The sequence below is a fragment of the Heptranchias perlo genome, chromosome 13, assembly GCF_035084215.1.
Source record: "Heptranchias perlo isolate sHepPer1 chromosome 13, sHepPer1.hap1, whole genome shotgun sequence".
Classification (NCBI taxonomy): domain Eukaryota; kingdom Metazoa; phylum Chordata; class Chondrichthyes; order Hexanchiformes; family Hexanchidae; genus Heptranchias; species Heptranchias perlo.
In genome coordinates this window covers 42,499,444-42,518,209 of record NC_090337.1, presented here as the reverse complement: position 1 = coordinate 42,518,209, position 18,766 = coordinate 42,499,444, and the positions used below count along the sequence as shown (strand labels likewise).

At 40.2% G+C, this 18,766-nt stretch overlaps 1 protein-coding gene across 1 annotated transcript in view; it reads left to right on the top strand.

Annotated features, from left to right (window-relative positions):
• nmd3 (NMD3 ribosome export adaptor) overlaps window positions 1-18,326 on the top strand; it is a 50,115-nt gene extending 31,789 nt beyond the window's left edge. Inside the window, exons 12-16 of the mRNA XM_067995370.1 lie at window positions 357-469; window positions 4,355-4,427; window positions 10,177-10,283; window positions 16,571-16,641; window positions 17,546-18,326. Of these exons, the coding sequence (XP_067851471.1) occupies window positions 357-469; window positions 4,355-4,427; window positions 10,177-10,283; window positions 16,571-16,641; window positions 17,546-17,679 (498 nt within the window). The 3' untranslated portion in view covers window positions 17,680-18,326. The remainder of the gene's footprint in view (window positions 1-356; window positions 470-4,354; window positions 4,428-10,176; window positions 10,284-16,570; window positions 16,642-17,545) is intronic.
• Window positions 18,327-18,766: the final 440 nt, after the last annotated feature.

Genomic DNA, 18,766 nt, shown 5'->3' with positions numbered 1-18,766 from the left:
GTCATTGTTGATGTGAGGCAAGGCCTTGGTTACGTGGCTGACTTGTGATTGAAAATTGATACTTGGGCTGTCAACATCTCTTCAGTTTCTCCAACTCACGATGTGTTACAGTTCCCAAGAACCCTTGACCAAAAATTAGTCAAAACCCCAGATTTACCATTTGTTAAATAGCATTGAAAAATATCATAATTGTTATGAAAGCTTTTTAGTAAATGTATTGGAGCTGTTTTTCAGGTTATTGTATGTTCACTTAAAGAAAAGATCCAAAATCAAAATGTGAACTTTTTTTGAGACTGCTAAGTTGTGATTTTATTTGTTTGAACTATGTACTAACTTTTTTTCTCATCATATTCTAGCATACATTGGCTGAGGTCTGGGTACAGAAAGCATCGGAGATGAACACTAACCAGCAGTATTATTGCCGTACTCATTTGGGTCATCTGCTTAATCACGGGGACCTGGTGTTAGGGTCAGTAATTTCCTATACAAAGACAGTTAACTTAACAATTGTAAAGCAGTATGACCTAAGATGTGATTTGCCTTCAGCACAGTACACTTGGAAGCACATTTTAAGTGCATATACTAAAATTTGTGACTGCTTTATTTTCTTTTTTGGGTGGAGGTAAGAAATAGCAAGGGAAAGAAATCACTGGTGGGAGTAGTATATAGGCCCCCTAACAGTAGCTACGCTGTAGGGCAAAATATTAATCAGGAAATAAGGGGGGCTTGTAAAAAAGGTAATGCAATAATCATGGGCGATTTTAACTTTCACATAGATTGGACAAATCAAATTGGCAAAAATAGCCCTGAAGAGGAGTTCATAGAGTGTATTCGGGACTGTTTCTTAGACCAATACTTCGGGGAACCAACCAGGGAACAGGCCATTTTGGATCTGGTAATGGGTAACGGAACAGGATTAATTAATTTCAAAGTAAAGGATCCGTTGGGAAGCAGTGATCATAACATGATAGAATTCACATCCAGTTTGAGAGCGAGTATCTTGGGTCTGAAACTACTGTTTTAAACTTGCATGAGGGCAATTATAAAGGAATGAGGGCAGAATTGGCTAAAGTGGACTGGGTAAACAGATTAGATGGTATGATGGTGGATAAGCAATGGCAAACATTTAAAGAGATATTTTATGACTCGCAACAAAAATATATCCCGGTGAGGCGGAAAGACACCACAAAAAGGGTGAACCAACCATGACTAACTAAGGAAGTCAAGGATGGTATCCGGTTAAAAGAAAAAGCATACAACGTGGCAAAGATTACTAGTAAGCCCGAAGATTGGGAAAACTTAAAAACCAGCAAAGGATGACTAAAAGAATAATAAAGAGGGAGAAAATAAATTGAGAGTAAACTCGCAAGAAATATAAGAACTGACAGTAAAAGCTTCTACAAGTCTATAAAAAGGAAGAGGGTAGCTAAGGGATTGGTCCCTTAGAGGATGAGACTGGGGAAATAATAATGAAAAACAAGGAAATGGCAGAGGAATTGTCCAGATATTTTGTATCTGTCTTCACAGTAGGAGACACTAATAACATACCAATAATAGTAGATAATCAAGGGGCAAAGGGGAAGGAGGAACTAAAAACTATCACTAGAGAAAAAGTACTAGGTAAATTAATGGGTCTAAAGGCTGACAAGTCCCCTGGACCTGATGGCTTGCATCCGACGATCTTAAAGGAAGTGGCCACAGAGATAGTGGATGCATTGGTTGTAATCTTCCAGAATTCACTAGATTCTGGAAAGGTCCCAGCGGATTGGAAAACTGCATACGTAACACCCCTATTCAAGAAGGGAGTGAGATAGAAAGCAGGTAAATATAGACCAGTTAGCCTAACATCTGTCACTGGGAAAATGCTAGAATCCATTATTAAGGAAGTAGTAGCAGGACATTTGGAGATTCATAATACAACCAAGGAGAGTTAACATGGTTTTATGAAGGGGAAATCGTGTCTGACAAATTTATTAGAGTTCTTTGAGGAAGTAACGGGCAGGATGGATAAAGGGGAACCAATGGATGCAGTATATTTGGATTTCCAAAAGGCATTCGATAAGGTGCCACATAAAAGATTACTGCACAAGATAAGAGCTCATGGTGGAGGGGGTAATATACTGGCATGGATAGAGGATTGGCTAACTAACAGAAAACAAAGAATCGGGATAAAAGGGTCATTTTCGAAATGGCCATCTGTAACTAGTGGGGTGTCGCAGGGATTAGTACTGGGGCCTCAACTATTTACAATATATGTCAATGACTTGGATGAAGGAACAGAGTGTATTGTGGCCAAATTTGCTGCTGATACAAAGATAGGTGTGGAAAAGCAACTTGCGAGGAGGACGCAGAGTGTCTGCAAAGGGATATTGACAGGTTAAGCGAATGGGCAAAAATTTGGCAGATGGAATATAATGTGGGAAAATGTGAAGTCATCCACTTTGGGAGGAAAAATAAAAAAGCAAAATATTATTTGAATGGAGAAATACTACAAAATGCTGTGGTACAGAGGGATCTGGGTGTCCTCGTACATGATGCACAAAAAGTCAACATACAGGTACAGCAGGTAATCTGGAAGGCAAACTGAATATTGGCCTTTATTTCTAGGGAGATGGGGTATAAAAGCAGGGAAGTCATACTACAACTGTACAGGGTGCTGGTGAGACCACACCTGGAGTACTGCGTACAGTTCTGGTGCCCTTATTTAAGGAAGGACATACTTGCATTGGAGGCAGTTCAGAAAAGGTTCACTGGGTTGATTCCGGGTATGGAAGGGTTGTCTTATGAGGAAAGATTGAACAGGTTGGGTCTATACTCATTGGCGTTTAGAAGAATGAGAGGAGATCTTATTGAAACATACAAGATTCTGAGGGGACTTGATAAGGTAGATGCTGAGGATGTTACCCCTCATGGGGGAATCTAAAACTAGGGGGCATAGTCTCAGAATAAGGGGTCGCCCGTTTAAGATGGAAATGAGAAGGAATTTCTTCTCCCAGAGGGTCGTGAATCTTTGGAATTCTATACCCCAAAAAGCTGTGGGGTCTGAGTCATTGAATACATTCAAGGCTGAGTTAGACAAATTTTTGATCAGCAAGGGAGTCAAAGGATATGGGGAAAAGGCGGGAAAGTGGAGTTGAGGTAAAAATCAGATCAGCCGTGATCTCATTGAATGGCGGAGCAGGTGCTAGGGACCTAATGGCCTAATCCTGCTCCTATCTCTTATGGTCTTTCATAAGCTACTCATTTGACAGTCATTACCCTAAATCTGTGTATTGTACTTGTGTACTTTACTCAAGAGTGAGATTCTGTAATCTCAAATATTGATGTATCTAATGTATTGAAAATTTTGCATATGTCACACTCTTCCTATCCACACTAATCTTCCTTCATGTCATGATTTTTCAATCATATCAATTTTTCATAAAACCGTATATCAACATTTTATAATATGAAAAGCTTATGTCAATAGTTGGCCGTTGCACTGTAGTTGCCGTCCATCTGCCACTAAGTGGTGCTCTTGTGCGAGTCACCCAAATCTGCCCGCTATTTTGTTTTCATCCAATTTTTGGGTATTTCCTTGCTTGTTTTCAGATACTTCAAAATTTGTTTTTTCACCTGATTTTTGGCACATCCCTAAGTCACCTAACCAGATTGCGGCTGTCTGATTCTAATTTTGGGCCTTGGGCGGCAACCTACCCACATCCCATCTGCCCTCTTGCCTTTCCACAGTACTGTTAAGCTGGCCTTAAGCCTAGTGCCCAGACTGATCTACCCAACCTGTTTCTGGCCACCTTGGGACCTGCTTTCAAATCCTCATTCATAGTGGTTGGGTGTTGTGCCCTCCCCAACCTCCCTCCCCCCTGCATGTTACTATCTCTATCCCCTTGACCCTCCCTCACTTTCTTCCTCTTCAGATCTGTTCACCAAGTGTCTGATTTTCATGCTGACTAAATCAGTACCAAACTCTGCTTTTTTTAAACACTTGTTTATACTACACAGATATGTCGTATTAATACTTCAAATGCTTTAACAAATTAAGAATCTCTTTATTTAAGTAATCTTAAAGCTTTGATTTTTTTTTTAAGCCTATCTTTCACATTGGTGCAGCTGCTGCAATAAATCTGCCACGGGGAACTATATTTATATGAACATGGGGGTGGCAAGTTAGCATATCCCCCAACACACTGAGCAATGCCATGGCAGCTCTGCTAGTATTTAAAATAATTCTTTTAGTTGCACTAAAACCATTGTAAGAATAATATGTTTGCTGAATGAAGTGACTTGATTCAGTTGTATGTGCATGTATACACAAAACATATATATAAATAAAGAAAATGATTGTTTTTAATTTTAGGTTTGATCTGGTTAATTCAAACCTTAATGATGAATATGTGAACAAAATGAACCCCCAACGTGTTCCTGATGTGGTAAGAAATATCCTTGTAATTATAATAGGAATACAAATATTTTTGTTAACCATCTTGCTTCTAAAAAGTGAACATTTTTTTCTGCCGAACATTTTGAGGGAGGAAGGGGAACAGCCAGAAGTCGTGGTCCATGTGGGAACCAACAACGTAGGAAGGAAAAGGGTTGAGGTCCTGCAGTCAGTTTCATGAGCTAGGGAGGAAGTTTAAAAAGCAGGACCTCAAAGGTGGTAATCTGCATTATTCCCAATGCCACGTGCTTGTGAGTTATAGGAACAGTAAGATAAGACAGGTCAACTGGCTGGAGAGATGTTGCAGGAGGAAGGGCTTCAGATTCCTGGGGCATTGGGACCAGTTCTGGGACCGAGGGAAGCTGTACAAGTTAGATGGGTTGCACCTCAACTGGGCTGGGACCAATGTCCTCTCGGGGAGGTTAACTGATGCTGAGGGGGAGAGTTTAAACTAATTTGGCAGAGGGAAGGGCACCAGGATGAAGCATTAGAGAGGAGAAACAAGGTGCATGAATGACTGGGAGAGACAAGCTGCATTAGAGTAAAAAAATAGTTCAAGAATAGGGAAGATCGGACATGGGGTAAATGCAGGGCAGTTTTAAGATGGGTTTGGAGTGCATGTGCGTAAATGTACCGAGCTTGGTAAATAAGGTTGGTGAGCTGCAGGTACAAGTGACCACATGGGACTATGACATAGAGGTAATAACAGAGACCTGGCTCAAAGGAGGGGAGGCTTGGGAACTCAATATTCGTCACACTTAATATTTGTGGCTACAAGATATTCAGGAAAGATAGGGAAGGAAGGAAAGAAAAGAAAAGGAAGGGGAATGGCAGTATTGATCAGAGACTATTACAGCACTGGAAAAGGATGATGTAGCTAAGAGGTCCAAGACAGAATTTATTTGGTTAGAATTAAAGAACAATAGAGGAGCTATTACGCTACTGGGTGTATACTATTGGCCACCAAATAGTGGGAGGGAGGTAGAGGAGCAAATTGCAGAATTGCAAGAAATGTAGCGTAGTGATATTGGGAGACTTCAGTTATCCTCACATGGACTGGGACAGCAACAGTGTAAAGGGCAGAAAGGAGGAGGAATTCCTGAAATGTGTGCAAGAGAACTTTTTTGATTAGTATGTTTCCAGCCCAAGAAGGAAGGAAGCAAGCTGGACTATTGAATTATTTATAAAATAAATTAAACTTTGCATTATTTTTATAATAAATTAAACAATTCGTTTTAAAATAATCACTTGAATTATTTATATAATAAATTAAACAATTCATTATAAATTAAACTATGAATTATTTACATAATAAATCCAAGCTGGATCTAGTTCTGGGGGAATGAAGTGGAGCATGTTTCAGTGGGGGAGCATTTGGGGAACAGTGATCATATCTGGTTTAGAGTATGCTGGTGAATGACTGGGGTTGACAATTGTAAACAATTTTACAACACCAAGTTATAGTCCAGCAATTTTATTTTAAATTCACAAGCTTTCGGAGGCTTCCCCCTTCGTCAGGTGAACGATGTGAAATGAAATCCTCGAAATGAAATGATTTCATTTTGAGGATTTCATTTCACATCGTTCACCTGACGAAGGGGGAAGCCTCCGAAAGCTTGTGAATTTAAAATAAAATTGCTGGACTATAACTTGGTGTTGTAAAATTGTTTACATTGGTTTAGAGTAGTTATGGAAAAGGACAAAACATTCCAGCGTGCAAATACTTAACAGGAGGAGAGCTAATTTCACTGGATTGGAATCAAAGATTGGCAGGCAAAACAATAATTGAGCAATGGGAGACCTTCAAAGAGGAGATATTTCGGGTACAGACTAGACACATTCCCACGAGGGGGAAAGGAAGGGCATCCAAAGCTAGAACTCCCTGGATGACTAAAGATATAGAGATTAGAATGAAACCGAAAAAGGAGGCTTGAGACATATGTCCGGTTCATAATACAGTAGAGAACCAAGCTGAATACAGAAAGTACAGAGGAGAACTGAAACGAAATAAGGGGCAATGAGGGAATGAGAGAATAGATTAGTGGTTAACATAAAAGGGAACCCAAAAGTCTTTTTATAAGCATGTAAAAAGGTAGTCCGAGGAAGGGTGGGGCTGATTAGGGACCATAAATGAGATCATCTTGTGGAGGCAGAGGGCATAGCTAAGCTACTAAATGAGTACTTTGCATCTGTCTTCATGAAAGAACAGGATGCTGCCAATGTGACAGTAAAGGAGGAGGTAATAAAGATATTGGATAGGATAAAAATGGATAGAAGAGGTACTTAAAAGATTGGCAGTACTCAGTAGAAATGTCACCTGGTCCGAATGAGATGCGTCCCAGGTTGCTGGGGGAAGTAAGGGTGGAAATTGTGGAGGCTCTGGCCATAATCTTGCATTCCTTTCTAGATAATGGGAGTGGTGCCAGAGTTACACCCCTTTCAAAAAAGGGGGAGAGGGATGAACCCGGCAACTACAGGCCAGTCAGCCTAACGGTGGTGGGGAAACTTTGAGACAATAATCAAGGACAAAATGAATTGGCATTTGGAAAAGTATGGGTTAATAAATGAAAGCCAGCACAGATTTGTTAAAGGCAAATCGTGTTTGACTAACTTAATTGAGTTCTTTGATGAAGTACAGAGAGGGTTGATGAGGTAGGTGCATTTGATGTTTTTGTATATGGACTCTCAAAAGGTGTTTGATAAAGTACCACCTAATAGACTTGTTAGCAAAATTGAAGCCCATGGGATTAAAGGGACAGTGGCACCGTGTATACAAAATTGGCTAAGGGACAGAAAGCAGAGAATAGTGGTGACTGGTTGTTTTTCATACTGGAGGGAGGTATACATGGTGTTCCCCATGGGTCGGTATTAGGACCACTGCTCTTTTTGATTATATATTAATGACCTGGACATGGGTATACAGGGCTTAATTTCAAAGTTTGTAGATGACATGTAAACAATGAGGAGGATAGTAATAGACTTCTGGAGGACATAGACAGATTGAAATGGACAGACAACCGGCAGATAAAATTTAACATAGAAGAGTGAAGTGATGCCATATAAGCTAAATGGTACAGTTTTTTAAAGTGGGTATAAAAAGAGACCCCTGGGATGTATGTACACAAATCTTTGAAGGTGGCAGGACAAGTCAAGAATTTTTTTTTAAGAAAAAAGCATATGGGCTCTTTGGCTTTATAAATAGAGGCCTAGAGTACAAAAGCAAGGAAGTTATGCTAAATCTTTATAAAACATTTGTAAATCACAGAATATATATATTCGGTGGCCTTTTAGGTGACACCTCTCTGTCTGCTCACTGTGATTGCCTTGGCAACGGGCAGTAATCACCAGGCATTGTTCTGTGATTTACAAATGTGAAGGTTTCGAAAATTTCATTTCCACACCATTCACCTGAGAAAGGAGGAAGCCTCCGAAAGCTTGTGAAATTTAAAATAAATTTGTTGGACTATAACTTGGTGTTGTAAAATTGTTTACAATTGTCAACCCCAGTCCATCACTGGCATCTCCACATCATGAAAGGGTGGTGGAAGCAGATTCAATAGCAACTTTTAAAAGGGAATTGGATAAATACTTGAAGGGGAAAAATGTGCAGGGCTTTGGTGAAAGAGCAGGGGCATGGGACTAATTGGATCGCTCTTCCAAAGAGCCGGCACAAGCATGATGGGCCGAATGGCCACCTTTTGTGATGTATGATTCTATGAGGATATTCTATAGGAAATTGTTCGGTGTGATGTGTATTCCATTAGTGAATTAAACATGGTGACAATAAAGGACATCCAAACTAAAATTCTCCACTTTGAAACAGATTGATCTGAAGAGTTTGCCTAATTCGATCTTTGCTTTACATTTCAAAAAGTGCATGAAATAAAGAAACCAGGTGTCAATCAATATTTAAATCTAGTTTTATTTGGTCTTGAGATGTGGGTAACACTGGCACGGTCGCATTTATTGCCCATCCCTAGTTTCTCTGAGAAGGCAGTGGTGGGCCTTCTCCTTGAACTGCTGCAGTCCTTATGCTCCCACATTGTTGTCAATAGCAAATTCTAGGCTGTTGATCCAGTGACAATGAAGGAATGGTGATACTTGACCAAGTCATGGTGTGTGACTTCTGGGAGAACTTAGAGGTGAAGCTGTTCTGAAGATATTGCTGTTCGTCCTTCTCTGATAGAGGTTGTAGACCAGTTTGATTTTTAAAAAAAATCATCAGTACAAATAATGCTGATGTATTTCTCCAAATGGTTATGTACAATAAGAGACAGCTGTGTAATTGATTTCATTTTTGCACAACTCAAATACAGTAAGTCTGAATGATATAACAAGTGCAAAAGGACTAAATGTGATTGTTTATGATGTCAAACTTTGGGTTATCAAATTTGAGTAGGCAGTCTGACTAAGATTAAATTCTACCTGGGGTGTTGAGCACTGTTTGTAATTCACAAATACAGTAACTTTACCATGATTCAGTTTTTATATTTACATGTGGATATGTAATGAACATAACTAATTGGCATATGAGGAAGAGAAGATCTAGGGGCTAGTCTACTTATTATGGATTGATGTAACATTAAATGTAAGAAGATTTAGGACAGAGAGCAAGAGAAACTTTACAGAGTTGAGGGTGTGGAATACTCTACCTGATTGAAGCAGAGACCATGTCAACATTTAAGAATAGGCTAGATAAGGTGATTGAAGGAAAGAGGAATAAAGACATAGGAACAGGTTGGGCACATAGAATTAGTACTACTGCTTATGTGGACGATAAACACCAACATGGACTAGTTGGGTCAAATGGCTTGTTTCTGTGCATTATAGATGTCATAACAACTCTATCGACTGCAGTTGCAGCGTTCTGGGATGATACCTGCTGGACTTCTTGGCTTGGGGTGGTGAAAAATAAATTATTAGTGCAGAGGAAGGAACATAGTAAGATTACTTCATTTATTTAACAAAAATATTGAAGATGCTACCTATTCAGTTCCAATATATGTAAATATTTGTGCACCAAATGCAACCTTCATTCAAAAAATGACAAATTAACAGTTCAATGTAATCAGTCACGTAACCATTATTTACAGTATGTTCTTTGCTCCTCTTCCTACTCTTGTAATGTGCAGTTTTTTTTTCAGAGAAAGGTAAGGGAGATTTTACTAATGTTCTCATTTAAAGTTACAGAAATCTAATTGGGTATAATGCTGGACTAGCAACCTGGTTTACTTAATGTTCTGTACACTGTCCAATCTACCATCATGCTGACTCTTTGAGCCACTGCAACACTACACTGCAATTTACTTTCCCAAGTTTCTCTGCCTTACCACCTCTTTCCTTGTTTTCAACAGGCTTTTTAAAAACCTTTTTTGACGGGCATTTGGCACACCCTGAATTTTTTAGTTTTCTCCTCTTCTTTCCTACTTTGCATCCATTGTTTTCCACTGTCTTGTAAAGCACTTTGAGATTTTTTGTATGTGGGTGGTGTAACTGAAATGATGGTGATTGTTAAACACACAGAATTAATTTTTTGTAATATGTCATTCCTAACAATTAAACTGTGAATAAATTGGAGCATCTTGTAGTTTAGGATGATCTTTGATTAAACAAACTGATTTTAAATCTAGATTTTCTGGCCAAGTAAAGGGATAATTCTCATAGATGTGTTAATTAATGTGAAGACAAAATAATTAGTAAATTATTTATGTCTGGTAACCCATAATACTTTTTCCTCCTAGGTATTGGTTAAAAAGAGCTATGATCGGGGTAGGCGCCAACATCATAGAAACTGGAAGCTTAAAGAACTGGACAAGGACCGTGAGGACTTGGGAACAGATGATGACAAGTATAGTCTAGTTTCCTTTTCCTCCCTCAAATCACATTAATATAAAGTAACAAAAAAAATTATTTTTTAATTCTACACCATCAAAATGAAATACTCCCACCCAAGCCTTTTTGAAAAAGTTGATTGGTATATTGTAGTTTGTGTGTGCAGAATCTTCTAGTTAGTATGCGTTGGTCACTCTTTTCCTAAGTCTGCGCAGTCAGATCACTCCAAGTATCTCCTTGGAAAAATCAAGAGTTGCACCAGCAACATTTACAGTGTAATTTTCCTTAAGACAGCTCCGAATGAATTCTGAAAGATGATTGGACAAATGCATGGAAAATTTCTTTAAGGAAATGTCAGCACAGAGATGACCGTGAGCTATTTTGGCTCAAGTTTGGTCAATAGTAGTATACCTGTGCTACGGTCAATTTTAAAAATGATTGTGCCCGGATTAACTATGATATTGGTCAACAATAATAGTTTGCCCTTAGATAGCATCTTTAATCTGTAATGCACCTTGTGACGTTTTCTAGAGAGTAAGAGAACAGATGCCAAGCCATAGAAGGAGATTAGGAGTTGTGACCGAAAGCTTATTCCGGGGGGGGGGGGGGATAAATAAACTTTTGAGAGATTTTAATGGTAGAGAGGTTTAGGGAGGGAGTTCCAAAGAGTAGAGCCAAGGTTGCTGAAGGCTCTGCCATCAATGGTGAGATAAATGGAGGAGGATGCACAAAAGTCTAGAGCTGCAGGATCATAGGACACAAGAGGCTGGAGGAGATTGTCGAGATAGGATAGAGTGAGCTGCGGCAGGATTTAAAAATGAGATTGACTTTTAAATTTAATGTGTTGGCGAACAGGAAGCTGCTGTAGGTCAGCAAGGGCTGGGGAACTGGGTCAGTAGGACTTAGTGTGGGACAGGCTACAGGTGATTGAGTTTGGATAAGTAGGACTTTATGGAAGGTGGACAATGGGAAGCTAGCAAGAAGGATCAAGTCAAAAAGTGACAAAAACATAGATGAAGGTTTCAGTGAGAGAGGAACAAGATAGGGGAGGAGACTGGAGGTGTACATAAACAGTCTTGGATAGGATATGGCATTTGAAGATCAAGGTCAAACGGGATGCCAAGTCTTCACGCAGTCAGAACAAATGGCCGAGAGGAGAATAAAATCAGTGGCAAGGGAGTAGAGCTTATGGCAGGGTTCAAAGACAATGGCTTTGGTCTTCCTGATGTTCAATTAGAGGAAGTTTTCACTCATCTATGACTTGACATCAGACAGCCCAGAGATGGTCATAAGGGTGGAAAAATAGAGTTGGGTGTCATACTGCATACTGGAGCCAGTCCCATGCCTACAGATGATAAGGGACAGCATGCAGATCTTTTATTTGTTCTCAGGATGTGAGCAGCGCTGTTGGGCCTGAATTATTGCCACACTGTGATTGTTTTTAAACAAGGTGCTTTCTAGGCCACTTCTTCAGAGGACACTGAGCCCTTGAATAATAAGGAAATGGCAGACTTGTTAAATTAGTATTTTGTATCTGTTTTCACAGAGGACGAACAGGACAAAATACGAGCGGTACAAGCAAACCTAAAAATAATTCATGGGGAGGAACTTAGTGGATTTAATATAAGTTTTTAAAAATGGTAATAGAGAAAATAATGGGATTTAAGATACAAATCTCCAGGACCTGGTTTCCTCCCTAGGATATTAAAATAGGTGAGGAAATTGCAGATGCATTAGTCATAATTTTCCAGAGCGCTCTAGATTGAAGAATTGTGCTTTTTGGATTGGAAAATTGCGAGTGTCACTCCATTATTTAAGAAGGGAAGGACGGTTTAAACCAGGTAACTACAGACCTGTCAGTTTAACATCAATTGTTGCGAAGTCACTGGAATCTATCATCAATTTATTTTGGACACTAAGGGAATCAAGGGCTATGGGGATAGGGCGGGAAAGTGGAGTTGAGGTAGAAGATCAGCCATGATCTTATTGAGTGGCGGAGCTGGATCACGGGGCAGTATGGCCTACTCCTGCACCTATTTCTTGCGTTCTTACCAAGGACAGAGTAACTGAGCACTTGGACCAGTATGAGCTGATCAGAGTTAGCATGGATTTGTGACAGTAGGTCATCTGACAACTCTAGTTGAATTTTATGAGGTTACTAGCATAATGGATAGGTGAGTATCAATAAATGCTGTCTATATGAACTTCCAGAAGGCATTGATTCCGCACATGAGATTATTAGCAAAAATGAGAGTGCACAGAATTGGAGACCTAGGTCAGTAAGTGTTTGGGAGATAATAGACAGAGAGTAGGGATAAAGGGAACATTCTCTGATTGATGGGATATGATTGTGGTGCTCCCCAGGGATCTGTACTGGGGTTTCAGCTTTTCACCATATATAAGGCAGCATTTGACTGAGTGTGGCACCACGGAGCCCTAGTAAAATTGAAGTCAATTGGAATCGGGGAAAATTCTCCAGTGGCTGGAGTCATACCTAGCACAAAGGAAGATGGTAGTGGTTGTTGGAGGCCAATCATCTCAGCCCCAGGACATAGCTGCAGGAGTTCCTCAGGGCAGTGTCCTAGGCCTAACCATCTTCAGCTGCTTCATCAATGACCTTCCCTCCATCATAAAGGTCAGAAATGGGAATGTTCGCTGATGATTGCACAACCCCTCAGATAATGAAGCAGTCCGTGTGCACATGCAGCAAGACCTGGACAACGTCCAGGCTTGGGCTGATAAGTGGCAAGTAACATTCGTGCCAGGCAATGACCATCTCCAACAAGAGAAAGTCTAACCACCTCCCCTTGACATTCAGCAGTATTACCATCGCCGAATCCCCCACCATCAACATCCTGGGGGTCACCATTGACCAGAAACTTAACTGGACCAGTCCCATAAATACTGTGGCTACAAGAGCAGGTCAGAGGCTGGGTATTCTGCAGCGCGTAACTCACCTCCTGACTCCCCAAAGCCTTTCCACCATCTACAAGTCAGGAGTGTGATGGAATACTCTCCACTTGCCTGGATGAGTGCAGCTCCAACAACACTCAAGAAGCTCGACACCATCCAGGACAAAGCAGCCCACTTGGCACCCCATCCACCACCCTAAACATTCACTTCCTTCACCACTGGCGCACTGTGGCTGTTACTCCACAGGATGCACTGCAGCAACTCGCCAAGGCTTCTTCGACAGCATCTCCCAAACCCGCGACCTCTACCACCTAGAAGGACAAGGGCAGCAGGCACGTGGGAACAACACCACCTGCACGTTCTCCTCCAAGTCACATACCATCCTGACTTGGAAATATATTGCCATTCCTTCATCATCGTCGCTGGGTCAAAATCCTGGAACTCCCTTCCTAACAGCACTATGGGAGAACCTTCACCACACAGACTGCAGCAGTTCAAGAAGGCGGCTCACCACCGCCTTCTAGAGTGCAATTAGGGATGGGCGACGCCCACATCCCATGAACGAATAAAAAAAAATTAATGACTTGGATGAAGGAATAGACTTGTATATTCGAGTTTGCAGTTGACACTAAGTTAGAAAGTGCTGAAAGTTGTGTTGATGGGAGCAGAAAGCTACAAACGGACATAGACCAAATAAGTTGGTGGGCAAATCTATGGCCGATAGAGTAAAACGTAGGGAAGTGTGAGGTTGTCCACTTTGGGTCTGAAAAAGACAAATCGGAACATTTTCTTAATGGTGAGAGACTAGGAGCTATGGAGGAGCAAAGAGATTGAGGTGTCCATGTACACACATCACTAAAAGCTAATACACAGGTACAAAAAGTAATCAAAAAGACTAATGGAGACTGTTGTCTTTTATCTCAAGGGGGTTGGAATTCAATAGCAAGGAAGTGATGCTTCAGTTGCACTGAGTCTTGGTCAGACCCCACCTGGAGTACTGCGTTCAGTTTTGGGCACCAAACCTCAGGAAAGATATATAGGGTTTGGAGGGGGTACAGTGATGATACAATATTGATACCATGGCTTAAATTATGAGGACAGGTTACATACATTTGGCTTGTATTCCCTTGAGTTTATACAGTCGAGGGGTGATCTAATCGAGGTGTTTAAAATGATAAAGGGATTCATTTGGGTAGACACAGAGAAACTATTTCATCTGATCAAGAAATCCAGAATAAGAGGCCATAATATTGAAAGTAGAGCTAGGCCATTTAGGAGTGAAATCATGAAGCACTTTTTCAGGTAAAAGGTGGTGGAAACCTGGAACCCGTTCCCCAAAAGGTTGTGGAAGCTGGGTGAATTGACATTTTCAAAACTGAGAGCGATAGATTTTTTTGGGGGTAAGGCTGTCGAGGGATATGGAGCAAAGGTGAGTAAATGGAGTTGAGGTACAGATTAGCCATGATCTAACTGAATGGTGGAACAGGCTCGAGGGGCTGAATGGCCTACTCCTGTTCTTGAGTTAATCATGCAGTGTGGGACTGGAGTCAAGTGTAGGCTAGACCAGGTAGGGGTGGCAGGAACCAGTTGGATTTTTTTTAAACAAAAGCCTGGCAGCTTTCATGGTCGCTTTATCTGGTGCTTAGAATCATCGAAAGGTTACAGCATGGAAGGAGGATTTTTGGCCCATCGAGTCCCACTACCCCGCCCTTTCCCTGTAGTCCTGCAAATTTTTTCCTTTCAAGTACTTATCCAGTTCCCTTTTGAAGGCCATGATTGAATCTGCCTCCACCACTCCTCGGGCAGTGCATTCCAGATCCTAACCACTCGCTGTGTTTTTTTTAAAAAAAAGTTTTTCCTCATGTCACCTTTGGTTCTTTTGCCAATCGCCTTAAATCTGTTCTCTGGTTCTTGACTCTTCCACCAATGGGAACAGTTTCTCTCTATCTACTCTGTCTAGACTGTTCATGATTTTGAATACCTCCTATCAAATCTCCTCGCAACTGTCTCCGTTCCAAGGAGAACAATCCCAGCTTCTCTAGTCTAACCATATAACTAAAGTCCCTCATCCTTGGAATCATTCTAGTAAATCTTTTCTGCACCCAATGTAAGACCTTCACATCTTTCCGAATGTACGGTGCCCAGAAGTGGACTCCAGTTGTGGCCAAATCAGTGTTTTTGTACTCTATGCCTCTATTTATAAAGCCCAGGATCCCGTATGCTTTTTTAACCTCTTTCTCAATCTGCCCTGCCACCTTCAACGATTTGTGCACATATACCTCCAGATCTCTCTGTTCCTGTACCCTCTAGTTTATATTGCCTGTCTTCGTTCTTCCTACCGAAATGTATCACTCCGCATTTTTCTGCGTTAAATTTCATCTGCCAAGTGTTCACCCATGCCACCAGCCTGTCTGTTCTATTGAAGTCTCTCACTATCCTCCTCACTGTTTACTACCCATACAAGTTTTGTGTCATCTGCAAATTTTGAAATTGTGCCCTGTACGTCCAAGTCGTTAATATATATCAAGAAAAGCAGTGGTCCCAGCACTGACCCCTTGGGAACACCACTGTACACCTCCCTCCAGTCGGAAAAACAACCGTTCACCACTATTCTTGGTTTCCTATCCCTTAGCCAATTCTGTAAGTATGTTGCAACTGCCCCCTTTTTTATTCCATGGGCCACAATCTTGATAAGCCTACCGTGCGGCACTTTATCAAACTCCTTTTGAAAGTCCATGTACACCACATCAGCTGCATTGCCCTAATCTACCTTCTCTGTTACCTCATCAAAAAACTCTTATCAGGTTGGTTAAACACCTAGTGCTTGCCCAGAATTTTACCAGATTTATTGAATTCAGTTTCAGAAATTGCCATGGTGGGACAAACTCATAACCTGTGTTGCTAGTCTGATATAATCAGTGCAGTACCATACCCATCCTTATGTAGATTAGGAGAGGTCATATTTAAGTATGCATAGTAGTCCTTTTGAATTCACTAAACTTTAATTTTCTTTTCTTTCCCTGCCCTGTCTTCAAATGTGCACCAGTTTCTGTCTAAACTGATGAGCAGAAGTTTTGGCTCTTGAGCCAATGGATCTGCTCCCATTGAAAAGAGTGCTTGGAAATAGATGCCAATAGTACATGCTGAGAACTTTGAGATGGGCAACTTATCCCTCACACAGAACATCATTGAATTAATATACTATACTACTGATCCTTTAAATGTAATCTATTTAAACTTAAATATTTAAACTTTAAATATTGTCTCTGGATGGCAATTGCATTATAGTGACCATGATCAATGAAAAATAGTATCATGGGAAAATGGAATGTATGATACTTTGAGATGAGGTAATGAACATAAAATAACACACATTTCTGTACATTCTAGACAATACTTGGAATTCCTTGAAGACCTTGAAGATGATGATATCATTAGGAAAAATGTCAATATTTATCGCGGTGAGTTTCACAGAGGTTCATGTACTAAATGACTTAAAAGACAACAGTATTGATATCATTGTGGTGAGGGGAGAAGAAGAGAGTATTTTCAATGAAAATTACTTTTCTCTTTCCCATCCCTCCCCAAATCTCTGCTGTTTTGTAGAAATCTTTGTTGTTACTTATCCCGCAGCCTTGTGGAGAAATAACATCTCGTATCAGCTAGTAACTACCTCCATCTGCGTAACTGAGATCAATGTACATGCTCGTCTTTTCATGGAGAAATATCAGGCATAAAGACAGCATTATACTCAGTCAATGCTACATACTTACCAAGAGTACATGACACTCATGCTTACCAAGAGAGGCTTTCTTATTGGTCCATTAGGATTAGGGATCTTTTTCATTCCTGCTGTACATTCAAAGCCGTCTCATTTTTAAAAAAAAAACCTAAAAACTGGTTGAGTATTTAGGTGGTTTTCATGTCCAGTTTTTCATTGTGTGGAAAGCAATACTTATCATTTATCCCTAGGTGGCATCAGAGTGCTATCCAGTGCTTGGGTTTATCAGGTGTAAAAACTGGGAAAATTAATAGTTTTATAATGAGTGTGTAGCGCATCAAAAAAGTCATTTCATTTTATACCTTGCAAGTCTCCAAATTTGCTATGATCAGCTGTGTCTGCTTCTATATCTTATTGCAGGCAAACCTTCTGACTGCAATGTTCCATTGTGCTGATGGATGCAACATTAGGAATTTGTGTCAGCGCAGTTGATCCAGAATCTTGATACTTGTATATTATTTGACGCCACATTTAATGAGAATTCAAAATGCTCCATTTGAAACTTTGTTGTACTCAAAACTTCAGTTATCACTGATTATAGTAAATTTAATATATCCTTAAAATGTAAACATTTTTGTTCATAGATTCTTCAAAAATTCCAGTTGAAAGCGATACTGATGACGATGGTGCTCCTCGGATCAGTTTAGCGGAGATGTTGGAGGACCTTCATATTTCTGTTGATGCCACAGGTGGTGAAGGAGCAGATATGATTGAGTGAAGAAAGCCTTCTTGCAATTAAACATTTCTTTTGCTCATAATAATGGTAACCTGAGCCATTGATCTAACTTACCTGCTGTAATACTGGTGTTCACTCCTGTGTAAAGATCTGATGTTTACACACATTCTGAAGTATCAGAACTCTCATATGCAAAAGTGTACCTGCTTTTAGTCTAGCCAGTTAGTATGCCCATATTCTGAAATTAATATTTAATCTTGGAATTGGTAGAAATTGAGGAAATTAAGTAATTTTTAGGTAATCTGTTCTTGTACAATTCGGGGAGCATGATAACAAGTGATATATAAAGTTTTGAAACGTGTATGTATGGAGATATATCTATCTGCACCTCATTTCTGCCGGCCTTTTGAGACTTGCGCCTTTTTAAATCAGATTTGCATACTATCCCTTTATCATCAAAGGATTAGATTAAGCTTTCTTTCCTTTTGTGAAAGTTTTTTGTCTTTTTGAAGTCAAGATTCTTGGATCTGATGGTTTACAAATATAAATTGCTGATGAGCTCTGTATACAATAATGTCTAATTCATAATTATATTAAAATCTCTTAAAATAAAAATATCTGATTAAAGGAAGTACGTCAATGCCTGGTATCCCTGCACTTGGCTTCCAAATAAAGAAAACTTGCATTTATATAGCTCTTTTCATGATCTCAGGACATCTCAAAGCACTTCACAGCCAATGAAGTATAGTCACTGTAATATAGGAAATGCAGCAGCCAATTTGTGCACAATAATGTCTCAAACAGCAGTGAGAGAAATCTGACCAGATTATCTGTTTTTTGTGATGTTGTTTGAAGGATAAATGTTGGCCAGGAGAGAGTGAATTCACTTGCTCTTCAGATACTGCCATGGGATCATTTACATTCATCTGAGGGCAGACTGGTGTGGGGGAGGTGATTTTAAACCCCAGAACGGACGGGTTGGGGCCAGTGGGAATTGAAAGTAGTTTTTTTAGGTCGCAACTGCAAAATTTTCGGACTTTGCATTCCTAGTGGGAAGCCTGTACATTTATGCGCCGATGTTAAACCCGGAAATAAAGCCAGGTTGTGGTTGCACCCCTAAAAACAACTA